Here is a 14,771-nt window from a genome sequence, read left to right as displayed (position 1 = left end):
CGATAGTTCAGAGACATTTAAAGCCTCAGTGGGGACCCTTCAACATTACCATCCATACCGCCTTGTGTAACACTCAACAGCTTCGATTCACGAGACAATGTCACAAGTTACTCCGGATAATCCTGCTGTCAACAGTTTGCAATCGAACTACCTTAAACTTCATTTTCTCAATAAGACCTGTCTACCGTGTCCATCACATTGTAACATATGGTTCCCAAAGAGATGGTCAAGACCTTTCTTCTCAAAATGATGTTTGTATTTCAGACTTCGTTCTTATGACTTTTTCCTACGTGTACTTCCATTACTCGTATGAATGTGCAACCTGAGACAATGGAAAAGGGTTGACAAGTAGATACAGCTTTATATAAAGTGGTCACATTCAGAGGTACTTCCATTGAGTATAGAAAGTGCTGTGAACATGCATGTACTTCACCTACATAAATACCGGATCCATAAAAAAAAATAATAACAGCAACTCAACACCTGAAAAAGAAAAAAGGCAGATGTTCCCCCTGTGACCCCACCTGGCATCAGTATTCATGTAAAGCTGATGTATCAGGAGGTTAAGGGTGCTTATGAGAAAGAAAATGCACCGATGCACAATAGTGAAATATCTTTTAATGCATTTTTCAACAGGACAAGGTGTAATTGTGGTGAAAACATAACTACAAGCTACATTTCACAGGCTTTTAAACAACTACTACAATGTGATGATGAAAGGAGGCAGCCTGTCCCTCTAATGCCCACCGACCTCTGTTCTGTGGCCGCTACTTTACTGAACATCATCAAAGCTTTCAGTGTGAAAGCAGACGGATTCAGAAGAGATTAAATGTTTTTCCACCTCTTGCAGATGTTCGAAATTAAGTAGGGTCCTCAAAAAAAATAATCATCAAGACTCTATTAAAAGTGTAGTTATTCATACACTTCACTTGCAGACAAAAAAAGAGGGTTTCATTGTGAGTTCACAAAAAAAAATTAAATAAATGGGCACACGAGTAACAACAGACGTCAGGCTGCAGAAATTAGCCGGTTTTGGAACAACTCTGAAAAGCTGCACACTTGTAAAAAGCCACAGCACAACAAAAGACATACAGAAGTGAATGAAATGAAGCTTCCTTGCCAATTACTGTTGCGAGCGTGGCCGTGTTGGGGCTTTTTATGCTTCACACAAGCAGTCTTTTCTCCCCTTGTCCCCGGCTATTGAGAGGGATACATTAGCCAGGCGGGATGGGAGGGAGGGTTGGAGTGGAGAGGAGCAGAGCAGAGCGTTGGCAGTTACACAGCTCACTTCACGCCTGGTGTTACACACCTCTCTTCTGACTTCACTCACAGTGCTCGCACAGAATGTGATTTTTACAATGTCATTTTCTACATCCTTTTGGAAGACTGACAAAAATCCAGACATGCAAAACATCTGCTCACATTTCTCTTGTGTGAATGAATATAGTCGCAACATATTCATTGTGCTGAGGTAAAATGTCTTTTGTTGTGGGTTTTTTTTGGGGTCTGGAGGGAAACATGGAGAACAGACATGCTAGCAGATTTTCTTTGCTTTTATCGTAGGCTCAAGAGTTAATTTTTTGCTTCTGGTGAAATACTTTCTTGTATCTAGGTTATAAAATAATGAATCTGTTCTAACAAGAAAAAAACGTGTTTCATCTTATTATCTATGATATCAACCAGACATAAGGAGTGTCATGCCATCTTGTAAAGATCCTCATCATCTGCACAGAAATTGATTTTAGCTGAATATATGGATCACTCTGATGCAGAACCTCAATAAAGAGTTAAATGTGTTCTTTCCGAAAGCAAACCCTTTTTATGTGGCGATGATAACACACAACGTACTGAAAATGTGGGTATGTTTTTATTTTTCAGGTGACACAAAATTTTCTTGACCTCTGACCTGAACACGACATAGCTGTTATGAAACTCCCGAACGGAAATCTCAAATTAAATCATTTTAATAAGGTTTCCATAAGATTGCAGAAAGAAACTGATCATTATTGCAGGATGACAAAATGTTATTAAACCACTCAGAGAAAAAATGTTTTTTCCAGATATCAAAAATAATCACTTCTTGATTCAAGGAATAATTGCATCAACAAATAATTGTAATAAGGCTAACCTTTAAGTTAGTATTGTCAGATGGGACCCACTCCCAAAGGTGCCTGTCTCCCCCCCCCCCTCAAAAAAAAAAGAAAAATATTTCTTCCCTTCCCAAAACATCGACTCCTCCACACAGCTTGGAGCTTGGTAAAAACAACGCAAGGAATAAGGAAGAGCTGGACATAAAGAGAATGTCATTTCCACTTCATTACAGCGACTAAATGTCAACTCGAATTCTCAAAAGGAAACTTGATCATTTTAATACTGTTAAATCTCAATCAGTTAAATATCTACATACAGTATGCCTGCTGAACACTATGTTCTGTTTTATTGGATTTGTACCTGAACATGCCGCTGGACCCCCTCAATGAAAGCTCAGCTCTTTATTTTCATGACAATCCCAGTATGTTGTGCAGGGTCACGGCTCCGTGTGGGTAAATGTGCTGCCTGTGACAACTATCAGTAAGGTTAATGCTGCGAATAACAACATCCATCATGCGCTTTCATTAGCACCGTCCTCTGACCTGTTCCACATAATGTTGTCAAAAGTGTCAGGCGGCAGATTATCGGGAGGTATGATGATCAATAGAGGAATAAGAGAGCTGCTGGCGCGGCTGCAGAGTAAACCTCCATCAAGCATTCTGCCGCCTGTCACAAATCTAAAAACAAATGGAGTAGCCCAAGGGCAAAGCCATCAATAATAATATAATGTGTGGACGATGATGGGTTATAGCCAGACTTCTCGATGCACTGCCTTCCCCATGCAAACAAACACTGTGACTGCATTGACTCTGCATTCACATTAGTTTGCCTAATCTGCATTTGAGTCGATGGGACAACACAGTTTCACTTCAGTGAATTCAGAAAAGTTAGTCATGTCCAATAATCAAAGAGCTGTTTATGAACGCTCCTCTTTCTACGTGCCATTGATTTGCCTCTGTAATGCACTGACGTGACTGATCACTCAGACAGAACGCACTTAGGAAATGACAAATGCGTTTTACATTCAATAACATAGATTTTCCCTGTTTAACAGTCACGCAAAACATTATATTTCCGCTTCCAAAATAAGTACAGACATTAGCGAACAGTAACACTGAATGTTCGCTAATAGTTTTCTCATTGAACCTGAATTCTGGGACGTAAGCGAGGCAATATTTTACTTGAAATGATGTCACTTGCAACATCATGTTAACTTTATGTCCAAATCATGACTAAAATCTGCATCTTTAATGACAGACAAACTAGCTCTTTATATGCTTAAATCTGTTTAAAAGGCAAACACTCAACATATAGATCTTATATGACAAGTGTGTTTTTAAATGGAGTGATGCAACTTTCATTCAACATTAATTTCATTCAGTGTTTCTTGGACACTTGCATGTGTTGTTGTCATTTTACACCAGTAACATGAAGGATGCATTCACCTTACAGCCTACATATTTGCTTTAGTTTGCAGACAATACAGCAGTCAGCCTACATAAGCGTCCATTGATTCCCACATAAACTATGTCATATTACACAACATGAAGAAAGCTAATAGCGGAAAAACTGCTCAGAGCTGCTTCATCTTAGTGGTTGTGTCACTTAAGACCCATGAGATCTCCATTAGCTGCCACAATAGTTTTATTACATACCTTCCTGTGTGCTGAGAGCTGCTACAAGATCTGTGTCTTGACCTAAATGTCACAGGGGCGAAAATAACAACAGGACAGGGACCACATTTTTTGTCCCTCTATAGAAATACGAGAAACAACAGCGGGGAAATGACCCATATTGATTTATGATATAGAAATGAAGTAGTCAAGCTAATTATCATTAGCAGGACTCTTTATGAAGGAGGAAAGTTAGCAAATGCTTTGTATCTGAACTGAAAGAGAATTTTAAGCATTTTGATCGCGTAGCTACTTTTCACATTCAAATTGATAACAATCCTTTATACTCTACATTTACACTTTATACTTTGGGGTTCATGCATACATTTAGGAATAATCAACTTATTCTAATTTTTCAATCGTGTTCGCCTTCCCAACAACACAGATCAGACAATACACCACATAGCAAAGGTGGTTTGTTGGCGTGTCTGTCGACGTATACTGCCCACGACGAACATAAAATACGGAAACTAAATAGCAGACAAGAGGTGAAAATGGAGGTTGTCAAATTGTTCCCTACTTTGAGCATTTTTAGTACCACGTTTTAAAAAGACAATCTATTTTACTTTCATGATCATGACATAGTGCAGGAGTTTGCCTGCACTGTTGAGTTGTTAAAAATCAAGATGTTAGTCATTAATGGATACTTTAAACGTCTGAGCTTACACTTCGTCTCTTTTCATTGAGAAAAAATTGAATTAGTACGTTCGTTTCTCAAGTTGTTTAAATGCTGAAGTAATTCCACTTGAGTTTAACACCTGTGTACTTCTGCCACCTCTGACCATAAAAAGTATCAGCACAAAGTTGATCCTCCTCCTATTTTTTCTAAAGTGACACCATGCTTAATTGTCTGATAATAGTTGGCTTAACATGGTATTCTTCAGGGGATTTTTGCCAGTAACATCTAATAAAGTGAGCTGAAATTGATACAAGAAGTCAGTTAAATGTCGCCTGCAGTCACTTGGAGGCTCACAGGGAACTTGAGCCTCAAAGATGTGGTGCATTAGTTCTGCTAAGCTAGCCATGAATGCTAATTGCAGGAAGGACAAACTGTAACCCTTGCCCTGTGGCCATGAACCCATTAAACCAGCACAGAGAAGCTCATAGACATGAAGAGAGTACAAAGAGGCTTCCCTGAAAAGCCCTGCAATCTGATGTCAGTTTAAACAGGGATAACAAGTTACTGTTTTCCAAAAGCACCCCCCCCCCCACCACCCATACCCACAACCCCCTTGGGATCTGCTCTCGCCGTTTTTTTCCGACATTAGATGGAAAACTGCCTGTCACTCCAAAGCTGACCGCAAATCATCGATACAATGCGACAGGTTCTGTTTTCAAGTGGGATATGTTGTGTGATCCGCATCTCACAGAGTCTGACATTTGGCTTTCTATAGGAAAAGGATCAGTTCTGTTTAAGTGCTTGTGGTTTCACCCCTGGAGGACATTAACCAACCGATCATGGCACAATGTGACACCCAATACATGGGAAAGGTGTCCCAACCATCAAGCTTTGTTTCTGTTTTGTAGTCAACATCTTAAAATACAAAAAACCTGAATAAAATCAATCAATAAATGAAGGGAATTCTTCATTATAAAAGGTTGGGATTTTTTCCTTTTCCAGCGAGGTGAGCGATAGTCATAAACAAAACTTGACTTTTGTGTTTTTTTACCTTCAGAGTTTGCAGCTCTGGTGCCCCCTGGCCATACATTTCCAAACATGACCCTGATGCACCGACTGCCCCCGTTTTCTTACACACACACATTCATCAATCTGACAGGTGGCATGAAAGCTGATTTAAATGCAGCCTTCTCTTTATTTCAACATCAGTTTCAATAATTTATCTTTTGATGTGTTAACATGGATGTCTTATTACCAGGACCAAGTTCAACACACAGAAACAGTAAAGGTCAGCCAGCAGCATTCTGGGGCTGCTACGCTAAATGCTACCTTCCTAACGTCCTTAAAGATAAAGTCCAAATGAAAATATCATAGAGTAATACAAAAGTAATGCAGCTCTATCATCACTTACAGGCCTCCATATCTGGAGGACAGACATCCTGTCCTCGGGTTGGGACCTGGTGTATTTACCCCCGCCAATGACAGAACGCAGGTGAGTTCAGGAGTGGAAACAGTGCAGCGATTTGATGCAACTCAAACTGGTGAATATTGCGGTCATGGACGAAGCGGCAAAGAAGAGAAAAATGATGAGAGGAGGATAAAGCTTCTTCCAAAATGAGGGTGAACCTTCTTTTGGCTTTCACCCGCGGATGGGGAGTTGGCCTGCTTCGAGGAACTTGCCGACCATTGGTGGTTAGCTTGTGCTAGCTCGCTACATGATTAGCTTTTCCGTTACAACGTATGTTATATCAGCTAGCGCTCAGTGTTAGATACAAGGAGTAAAGCAGAGGATGTGAGCTCTTTGATGGCAATGAAGCCAGGAGGATGAGCCCAACTTGAATATTGCATTCACAAGCTGCAACAACAGAAAACATGCCAAATAAATATCATGGTTTGATAAAGAAAGTAGAGAGATTGTTGAACAGATTAAATATATATTTAAAGACACGTAGAATTATATAATCAGCTATAATTGTCATTAAAGGCAAAAAGGTTAATAAAACTTCATCGATATTTTCTGGTTCTCCATGATGCGAAACTGTGATCTAAATTCTGTACATGTGACGAGCATACAATCTTTATTTAGCATTCTCTAAACAACAGTGATGAATTTATTGTGGTTCGATAGCATTTCATGCCTGATTCTTCCCTACATTAGCACATGATTAATCTGCAGCGCAAAGCCTTTAAGCCAAAATGCAACCAGGAGCCCAAAACCGGTGACCCTCCTGTCATGCCCTGAGATGTTTGATTAACTGTAGCTCGGCTCCCAGGTGAGCGTCCCCGTCACCACAGTCCGCTCCATGCTGCCTGCCCGTACAGAGATGGATTGCTGTGAGTGTGAAAGCTAGCAGTGGGTTACATGGCCTTGAGCTTTAGCGTCTAATTAGGTTCTAATGTAACTACAATGCTCTGGAGGAGATGTTGTCTTGCCCACCAAAGCTCTTTAAAAGCCTCCCCGGGGGCAAGGAGCAGCCCTGAGAGGTGCTGTAGCAGGCTGCAGCCACGTCCGAGTACAAGGATCAGGTTTCAACCCCAGCTGGGATGTACACGGGACAGGACTCCAGATCTGAACAGGACTAGACCAGGATCTTCATTTTTGGCCCAGTCGGACTGATATCTAGATACTTCAGTAGTCGTCATAAGGTGAACCAACCTTGATTCAAGTAGAACAGGATCATGTTTTGTTCAATATTTTTACACTTACGTCAGATATGAAACATTCTTTCCAATCTAAATTTACCAATTTAAGATAGTACATATCATTAGGCAGAATTTCAGTGATCGCACTAATAGCTGAGCAACTTCAGTTTAGAAAACTTTATTAGTATTGAGAACTTTGGGTTGCCAGGTTTAGAAGCTGAAAGTGGTTTCCTTTCTGTCCTTGGTCAAGAATCATCCTCCAATCAAGTATTTTGACCACGATCCGCTGGAAAAGTGACGGAGAGCAACAGGACCTAAACGCTTTCTTTTACTTTGAAAACAAGAGCCACGTTTATGCTAACTGGTCAGAGGGATAATCTTTGAACGTCATTAATTTTTGCGGTTTCTTGACGTGACAGATTGAGATCCATTTACACTTTTTTTTTTTTTTTTAACTGTGTTCAACACTTCGATCTTTACATCACCAGACAGCCTCATGAACTTCAAAATAAGACAACCTGTTTAATTAGCTTATAAACTGTAAGTAAGAAAAAAACATTGTGACAAAGACAGCCACAAATATTTCAGTTATGAGAATGTAGAGCGCACATATCTAAAACTTAATGAAACTGTCCTTTCTTCACGTGTAAATACATAGACTATTATTCATTACAAAATGAAGTTGTAGGCTTCATTAAAGATACATTGGCGTCATCATTATTACATATGATAAATGTAGTGCTGAAGGAATAATGTGTCTTCACCTCAGAATGGGTTGATGAAACAGAAGACAAACCACAACAGAGAATATTATCAATATTTCCCTGATGCATCATGTGATTTCCCCATTTCTGCTCGCCTCATGGTGGACGGTATCATCAGCTTCATTTATTAGAAACAGCTCCTGAGAGATAAGGTGTCTGCTTGAAGGTCATCTGTGCCCTCTCGAGTGAACATAAGAGCCTTTTTGTGGTTGGGTTAAATGCAGATGACAGGCTGTTGGAGCACAATCACCCATTTTAATTGTCATGTAACGGTTTCATGCAGAGCCAAAGTGTCTGCAGCACTTGAGCGGCTTGAAACCAGAGCCTGGCTACACGACCACAGATGTGGTTAACTGGACTGAAGGAAACCCGGGGAGTGCTGTGAAGACGTGGGGATAGACTTTGCAGAAAGATGCTGACGGATAATGCAAAAGATTTATCCATTTAATCTTTAAAATACGAGAGTGGATAAATACTTAAAAGGTTTTACATATGTATGTTTGCAAACCTTGCGGCTGTCGAACGTAACAAAAAGGCAGCTAAATTGCTTTTCCTTTAAAACAGCTGTCCAATACAGACAAAAATAAAAACCCTTAATAGTTCAAATGTACACTCAAAGAACTCAATTTAACAATTTAGAGGAAGCCAAAGATGACAGGAAACAAGGTAATGCACTGTAGCCCCAACAACAAACCCCGGGCATTCTCCGTCTGCTGCACAGGCCGCAATTATGTGCCAAAATGAATGCAATTTCATACTAAGCTGCAGTCATAATCCAACGTCAAAGAAGGACTCATCATCGACAATAATGGGAATTAGTTACATCATTTAACTGATTGGAACTAATCATTTCCAGGATACTACAGAGGCAGATAGAGCCATTAGAAAAAATGGGAGCTCTTAAATAGAATAATTGACATCTATATCTTCTCTGCTGCTTGGCTGAAGGGCTTCAGAAATTGCATTAGTTGGAATTGAAAATATGAACTGAGGGCAAAAAAGACACCACTTAGACCTCTGCAGGGCACTGCTCCCTGTTCACTGCTGCCATTCATAGAAAGCTGTGCACTGAATTTACAAAAAGGTCTGTGTTATATCCCAAACTGTCAGCAGTGTCACAACTCGCACATTTTTTTTTTTTTTTTTTTTTAAATCGTCCAGATAAATTTCAGCGATGAAGTATTAGTCAACTCAAGCTTCTCTGCGACAGTTTCATCTTGTATTTTGGGAAAATGAGTAAAATGTTTCCTTTCTGTGAGCACACTGGTTCATTGATGGAGTAGGTCAGCACTGTGATCTGCAGTACTTTTCCCCCAATATTTGTTAGTTATTCCCCCCCCCTTCTTTCGTCCGAATACACCAAGACAAATTCCTCGTATATTAAATGTACTTGGCAATAAACCTGATTCTGATTCAACTCATAAAAAAATAAGTGATTTTTTCCCCCCCCACTGATGAGCCTTACATGTGAATGCAATCCAATTCATCTTGTGTCGTCGTTTTCTCCGTTCTTCCATTTTACTTTTTTTTTTTAATACCAGCGTTAAAGCTTAAAGCTCTGCCTCTTTAACTCAAAGACCTGTGATGTCTATCAGCACAGGTCAGAGTCCGAGGGCAAGTGGAGCCCAGGGCAAAATGAGTGGATCATCGCTTTTCCCTCAACACATCATCAAGAGAGCGGCCCCTTCTGCTCCGACACATTCCTGACATTTCTCAGGCACTCTTCCCCGGTAAGGTGCATGCAACTTTCATTTAAATAGGAACTGACCTTGTGCAGTGGGTAATAATTAGATTTTTTAAATCACAGTTTCATTGCATCTAAAAAAGAAATCATTCATATCAAAACTCACCCAATCAGTCTTTCTGCAGGGTTTGTCAATGGAATTCCAAGAGTGAGTCAATCAAGTTTTCATAAAGATAGTTTAATAATAACTCCAAAAGGTGTATAAAAGCAGATTTAGTCAAGAAGTTGGTTTGAGAACATTTAAAAAGAAAGTATTTCACAAGAGGCAGAAAAGAGAAACGCTTTCACAAACATGACTTACAAAAAGGACACATGTTTGAATAGAAAGAGAAACCGTGTGGTAATGATGCACTGGATGCCAGCAGGTAACCAAAACGTGTTAAGATTTCATAAGCATTGGGAACCAATCCGAACTGGCCTTAGGTTGACCTGCAAACCAAAGACAGAAAAGAGCCAATCAACAGAGGAGAAATCAGTGACACGCGTGTGATGCCCCTTACATTGAAAACTGTTGAACGTTTTCTTGGATTGAAGAAATTGATTTGGAACATGCATAAAGCTGGGAGGCGGGCGAACTCTTCAAACTCTCCTCGCAAACATTTTAGACACAAGTCAAGATGTTCTTTTCAGTTTTTAATGGAAGATGGGGAGAGGTCTTGTGACAGAAGTGTGAAAGTTGACGGAGGCGTTTTCTCTCTTCAGATTTTCCTAAAAGTCTTTCAGACGTAAAGTCAACAGTCGAGTCATGTGTTTGGATGGTAATGTTTATGTTACAGTGTGTACAGCAGTTTCATCTGGTTAAACGTCAACTTATCCAACTGTTCATGTCGAACACAGAACCAACTGGGGCACAAATATTTCCACTGATATTTCTTTACTAACAATCTTTTATCCCAACTCGTCAAATGTGACACTCTGTTGCATTGTTTGGACAAATATTATAGTTAGAGGGTTACAAGTTAAACGCTCAGATGTCACATTGTCCTCTACATGTGATGGACATTTTTACACAACATTTAGGTATCTACAGACTGAACCATTAACAGGTACGGAAGGACGATTACCCAGAGACCAGCACTATAATTTATCCTTTTAAAAAGCTGTGTTGTTTGAAATTAGACCGAAATGATAAATACCCAGGGGTGTAGAGATTCAGTTGTTTGACACGTACAGAGCGCAGAAAAATACAAGCAAAGTGAAATTTAAACATTGTCTTTTATCAAACACTGTGTTTACCCCCCTAATATAAACAACAATTCAAAGAAATATAGTAGTAGCCAGTATAAAAACTCAAATAACCTAAAATGTTGATTTTCCAGGAAGCCTTTTATAAAATCTTGCCAGGGACAACAGAAGAAAATTTTCCTTTTGGCTTCCTTTGGTATATTTAGAGATTTTTATTTTTTTTTTTTAAATATGCATTGTCCCTTTAAACAAAAAAAACAACAACAAAAAACCCCAACAAAAACAAAAAAGACCCACTAAAAGAAGGTTGTGTTTACAACAGGATGGACTACCGTATTGCATTACAGTGACCGCAGGTTTTCCATTTGTCTGGTCACTGAGTGTATATTTACCACAGCAAATATGGTGGGAGGATTTTCAATTTTTTATCCGTCTATCTTTCAACTGTCGGATATTGAAAAGTGGACAGACAGAGATAGAGATCAGCATATGCTGCGGGTGGACGTGCTCCTTGTTAAAGCAGCTGCTCACAGATTCAGAGGAGACCAAACTGTCATTAAACTGAGGACAAGAGGTGAGGGAGACTCACTTGGGCTTGGTCTCTGCGTCTGTGACTTGGCGGATGAAGATGGCGTCCTCCGGGTGGTTGATGTCGCCCTTCTCGTGCATGTAGGAGGCGGCGATCGCGAGCATGGTGCCGTCGTTGTTGAAGGCCAGCGAGGCGATGCTGGTCGGGTACCTGTGGAACTGACACAGGCGCTTTTTGTTGAACGGGTCCCAGATGTTCACGAAGCCGTCTGAGCCACCTGGTAGAAGGAGAAGCTGAAGGTCAACCTCAGAAGATTTACAGTGTTCAGATATGAATCTATAATAAGTGTGTTCCCTTTAACCTCGACAACTCGATGCTTCAGGTCAAAGGAATTAGTTTGAGCTTTTTAAAAAGTAGATCACTCTTAATTGTGTGATATAAAAACGTTAATCAAGTGCTAAGTAGACCGGCGTACCTGTGGCAAAGGTGTTATGGACACTGTGAAATGAGATGGCATTGACAGGGTAAACATGCTCAATTCCTTCCTCCTTCAGCCTGTGACACTTGAAGGCATACTTCTTCTTCTGAACCTCCTGGCTCGGGTCCAGGTACTCCACAGCAACACGTCCCTCGATTGAACTCAAGACGTAGCCCTGCAGCCAAGGCAGAAAATATGAAGTTACCAGCAGCTACTTCACATTATCCGTAACATGACGCCGTTTCAGGAGTCAGTTCTCGTGTCAGGTTTGAACCGCTGTCTCCGTCACTGGAGGAAGTGCAGACGCACTTGTGATTCCCTTCTGATCAAGAGCGTACCTGTTTGTTGGGGAACGCTCTGATGCAGCGAGTCTGATACTTGAGACTGGACTCTCGTCTCTGCTGAACGTAGCCCATGTTTCTCAGATCCCAGACCAGGACGCGTCTTCCTGCTGTGCCAACAATCAATCGATCTCCAGCCACGGATAACGTATACACCTTTCACAAAAAAACCCGACAAATATAAGACACCAGGGAGTCAACATTTATGATGCCAAAGTCTCAGTTTAGATAAAAACATGCGAGAGTGATCAAGACACAATGAAGTAACACTGACTCCACTGCTGTATAGAACTATCACATGGCTGAAAATCTCATTCATATCCACACTAAATCCAATTTGTTGGATACCTTTTGAAAAACAGTTCTCTATAATTTCTCTTTGAGCACCAGAACATTAAGGATGACATATCAAAACCAGGAGTAGAACCCCACGCAGAGAAACCACTAGGCACGAGTCAATTACATAATTGAACTTAAACAGAACTACTGCTATGCTTCTGTCGATCAACATACTGAATCTCTTTTGCTCTACCTTTTCAGGCTGAGTGAAGGTGCCAGCATTGCAGGGTGTCCTTGGGTCCCACAGCCGAACTGATCTGTCCCAGCTGCCAGTTACCATGACGTTAACCTCTGGACAGTATTCCACACAGCGTATGGGGGCGTCATGTGTCCCCACTATTGTGTCTGTTTAAGAATATTAGAATTAAACATGTGCAGCAAAGACAAGTTTGAAGAACCTGCAGAAAGATTTTGGTTCTACTGCATAAAACTGTTCATCCACAGTTGACATTTTTCATTACGCACCTTGGTCTGTGTTCAGATCATGAGTTTTTAATTGAGCATCTAAACCTCCACTCCAAGAATGTGTTGGGTCCTGAAGCAAAAGGGGAATGTTGTAAAATTAAGCCGAAACTTAGTGCTGCTAAGGCTAGAAGGAACACTGAGCAAATATGAACAAAAGAAATAATACTGTGGGACCTACATAAAAAGCACAATCAAGAACTGGAGCCGTGTGCTGGTACTTCATCCGCATGGTGTTGCTTCCAACATCAAACAGACGGACCGTGCAGTCCCAGGAGGAAACCAGCAGGAACTGCGTCGTGCTGGGGCTGAACTTGACAGCTGAGATGCTGTCCTCTGGACCTTGGTTAAGTTTGTACTCGTTTGAGCCCGTCATCTGTAAAAGAAGAGCGATCATGGGACTTATGTAAGAACTTTGGTAATGACTGTGGTAAACAACTAATAGATATGTTGAATATGAGATGACAATCAATACATATGGAAGGATATATCAACTTGATATCCTAATATCTTGTTCGAATATTGAGATTTTTTTTCTCTCACTAAAATGAAACGAGAGCTTTGATAAATCGAAGGTTTAATCAACACCTCTCTGACTATAACAGATCATTTCATTAATTAATGTTTGTGGTCAAAATGTGCCTTGCTTTCTGATGAAGCACAGCAAAGCCAACTCCTTTCATTTCTTCAGTTTAAGGCTTGGATATAAAAGTTGTATTTTCCATGCACAGATGCATTTACTCATTTCTGTCTCCAAATATAAAAGTGTTAACTCTAAATATTTCCAGTTTGTTGTTAGTGTAGCGGAGTGGTAATGGTAAAGTGATTACACAAATATGAGTGATTGCTTGTAAACACGCGTGTGGGGAAAACCCGTCTTTCTATATTGAACGTTTTATTAAAAAGTATGATTTGCTAGTTTTTTGAATTACTTGGCTTTTAATGGCTTGGCTTCCAGCAAATACACGGAGCCGACCTCAACGGAACACCGTGATGCTAATGCTAGCTCGCAACCATTACTGTAATGCTAACCGTAAGCGACGTTTATTTTTACTTACCGTTTGAGTTTTAAGTCGTTCAGGTGCGACGAATTCTTTTCTTTAACAGCAGTTGTATTATTTTTTTTTGCTTCGGATCACAGATGATATATTTAGTGTATAACATGAAATATACGAGACAGCAATGTGGCTACGTGAGGCTAAGTCCATTGAAAGCGCGTCCCCTATCCAAGCAGACGCTGATTGGTCGAGACGAATGTTTGAGTTCCCGCCTGGAAAGTGATTGGTTACTATAACCTATTTCCGTTGTCTCAACACAGATCACGTGACACTGGAAAACTCGCTCTCGCTTCCTCTCTCACTTACGCGCATAAATATTCTCAGTTTCCGAAAACAATGGATAATCTATCTGTAAATTAACATCCAAATAATGCAGCACGTATTATGAAACGCTCAAATGCATCTCAGTAAAAGTTATTAAAAACAAATCCACGATTGAAGAGTTCTCTTTAGACCCATTTCCTTTTTTTCCCCAAAAAAATTCCTGAATATACTTAAATGGCAGTTCATGACTTGCCAATTAGTCAAAGGGGTATTCTATTCAATATAAAGGAAAATAACACCGCCTGCTTAACAAAATCGACATTTAAAAGCCAACAACGATTAACACACACTGAGCTAACCTTTAATTTTAATTTAACAATGAACACTTGTATTATGTGAGAGCTTGTTATCTCTCCATCAGGTATATATTGGATAACAAAAATAATATAGCCAAATAACATAAAAAATCAATGTGTCATCGTCTTTGGGTCTATAAGCGTCAACGTAATTATTTTGTCTTACATGTTTTCCAAATTTGTGCATCGTTCATAATTTCACTGGTTAAAATAATAAACGATTTT

General features: G+C 40.0%; 1 protein-coding gene across 2 annotated transcripts; it reads right to left on the bottom strand.

Moving 5' to 3' along the window:
* Positions 1-9,693: 9,693 nt before the first annotated feature.
* Positions 9,694-14,141, bottom strand: bub3 (BUB3 mitotic checkpoint protein; the record flags this gene model as incomplete). 2 transcript variants are annotated; one of them, XM_079334546.1, is made up of 8 exons in its annotated part: positions 13,927-14,141; positions 13,050-13,244; positions 12,872-12,941; positions 12,600-12,751; positions 12,065-12,223; positions 11,724-11,901; positions 11,309-11,525; positions 9,694-9,963 (listed from the first exon to the last, which is right to left on the bottom strand). In XM_079334546.1, exons 2-8 carry the CDS (start codon positions 13,242-13,244, stop codon positions 9,954-9,956), a joined length of 981 nt encoding a protein of 326 aa, XP_079190672.1. In that variant the 5' UTR covers positions 13,927-14,141. The 2 variants fall into 2 exon arrangements, with proteins under 2 accessions (XP_079190672.1, XP_079190673.1); XM_079334547.1 differs by lacking the exon at positions 9,694-9,963 and having other exon boundaries at positions 11,305-11,525.
* Between the last annotated feature and the right edge of the window lie 630 nt (positions 14,142-14,771).

The sequence above is a fragment of the Symphodus melops genome, assembly GCF_947650265.1.
Source record: "Symphodus melops genome assembly, chromosome: 21".
In the NCBI taxonomy this organism is placed as follows: domain Eukaryota; kingdom Metazoa; phylum Chordata; class Actinopteri; order Labriformes; family Labridae; genus Symphodus; species Symphodus melops.
The sequence above is the reverse complement of the archived record's forward strand: the minus strand, read 5'-3'. Positions and strand labels throughout refer to the sequence as shown.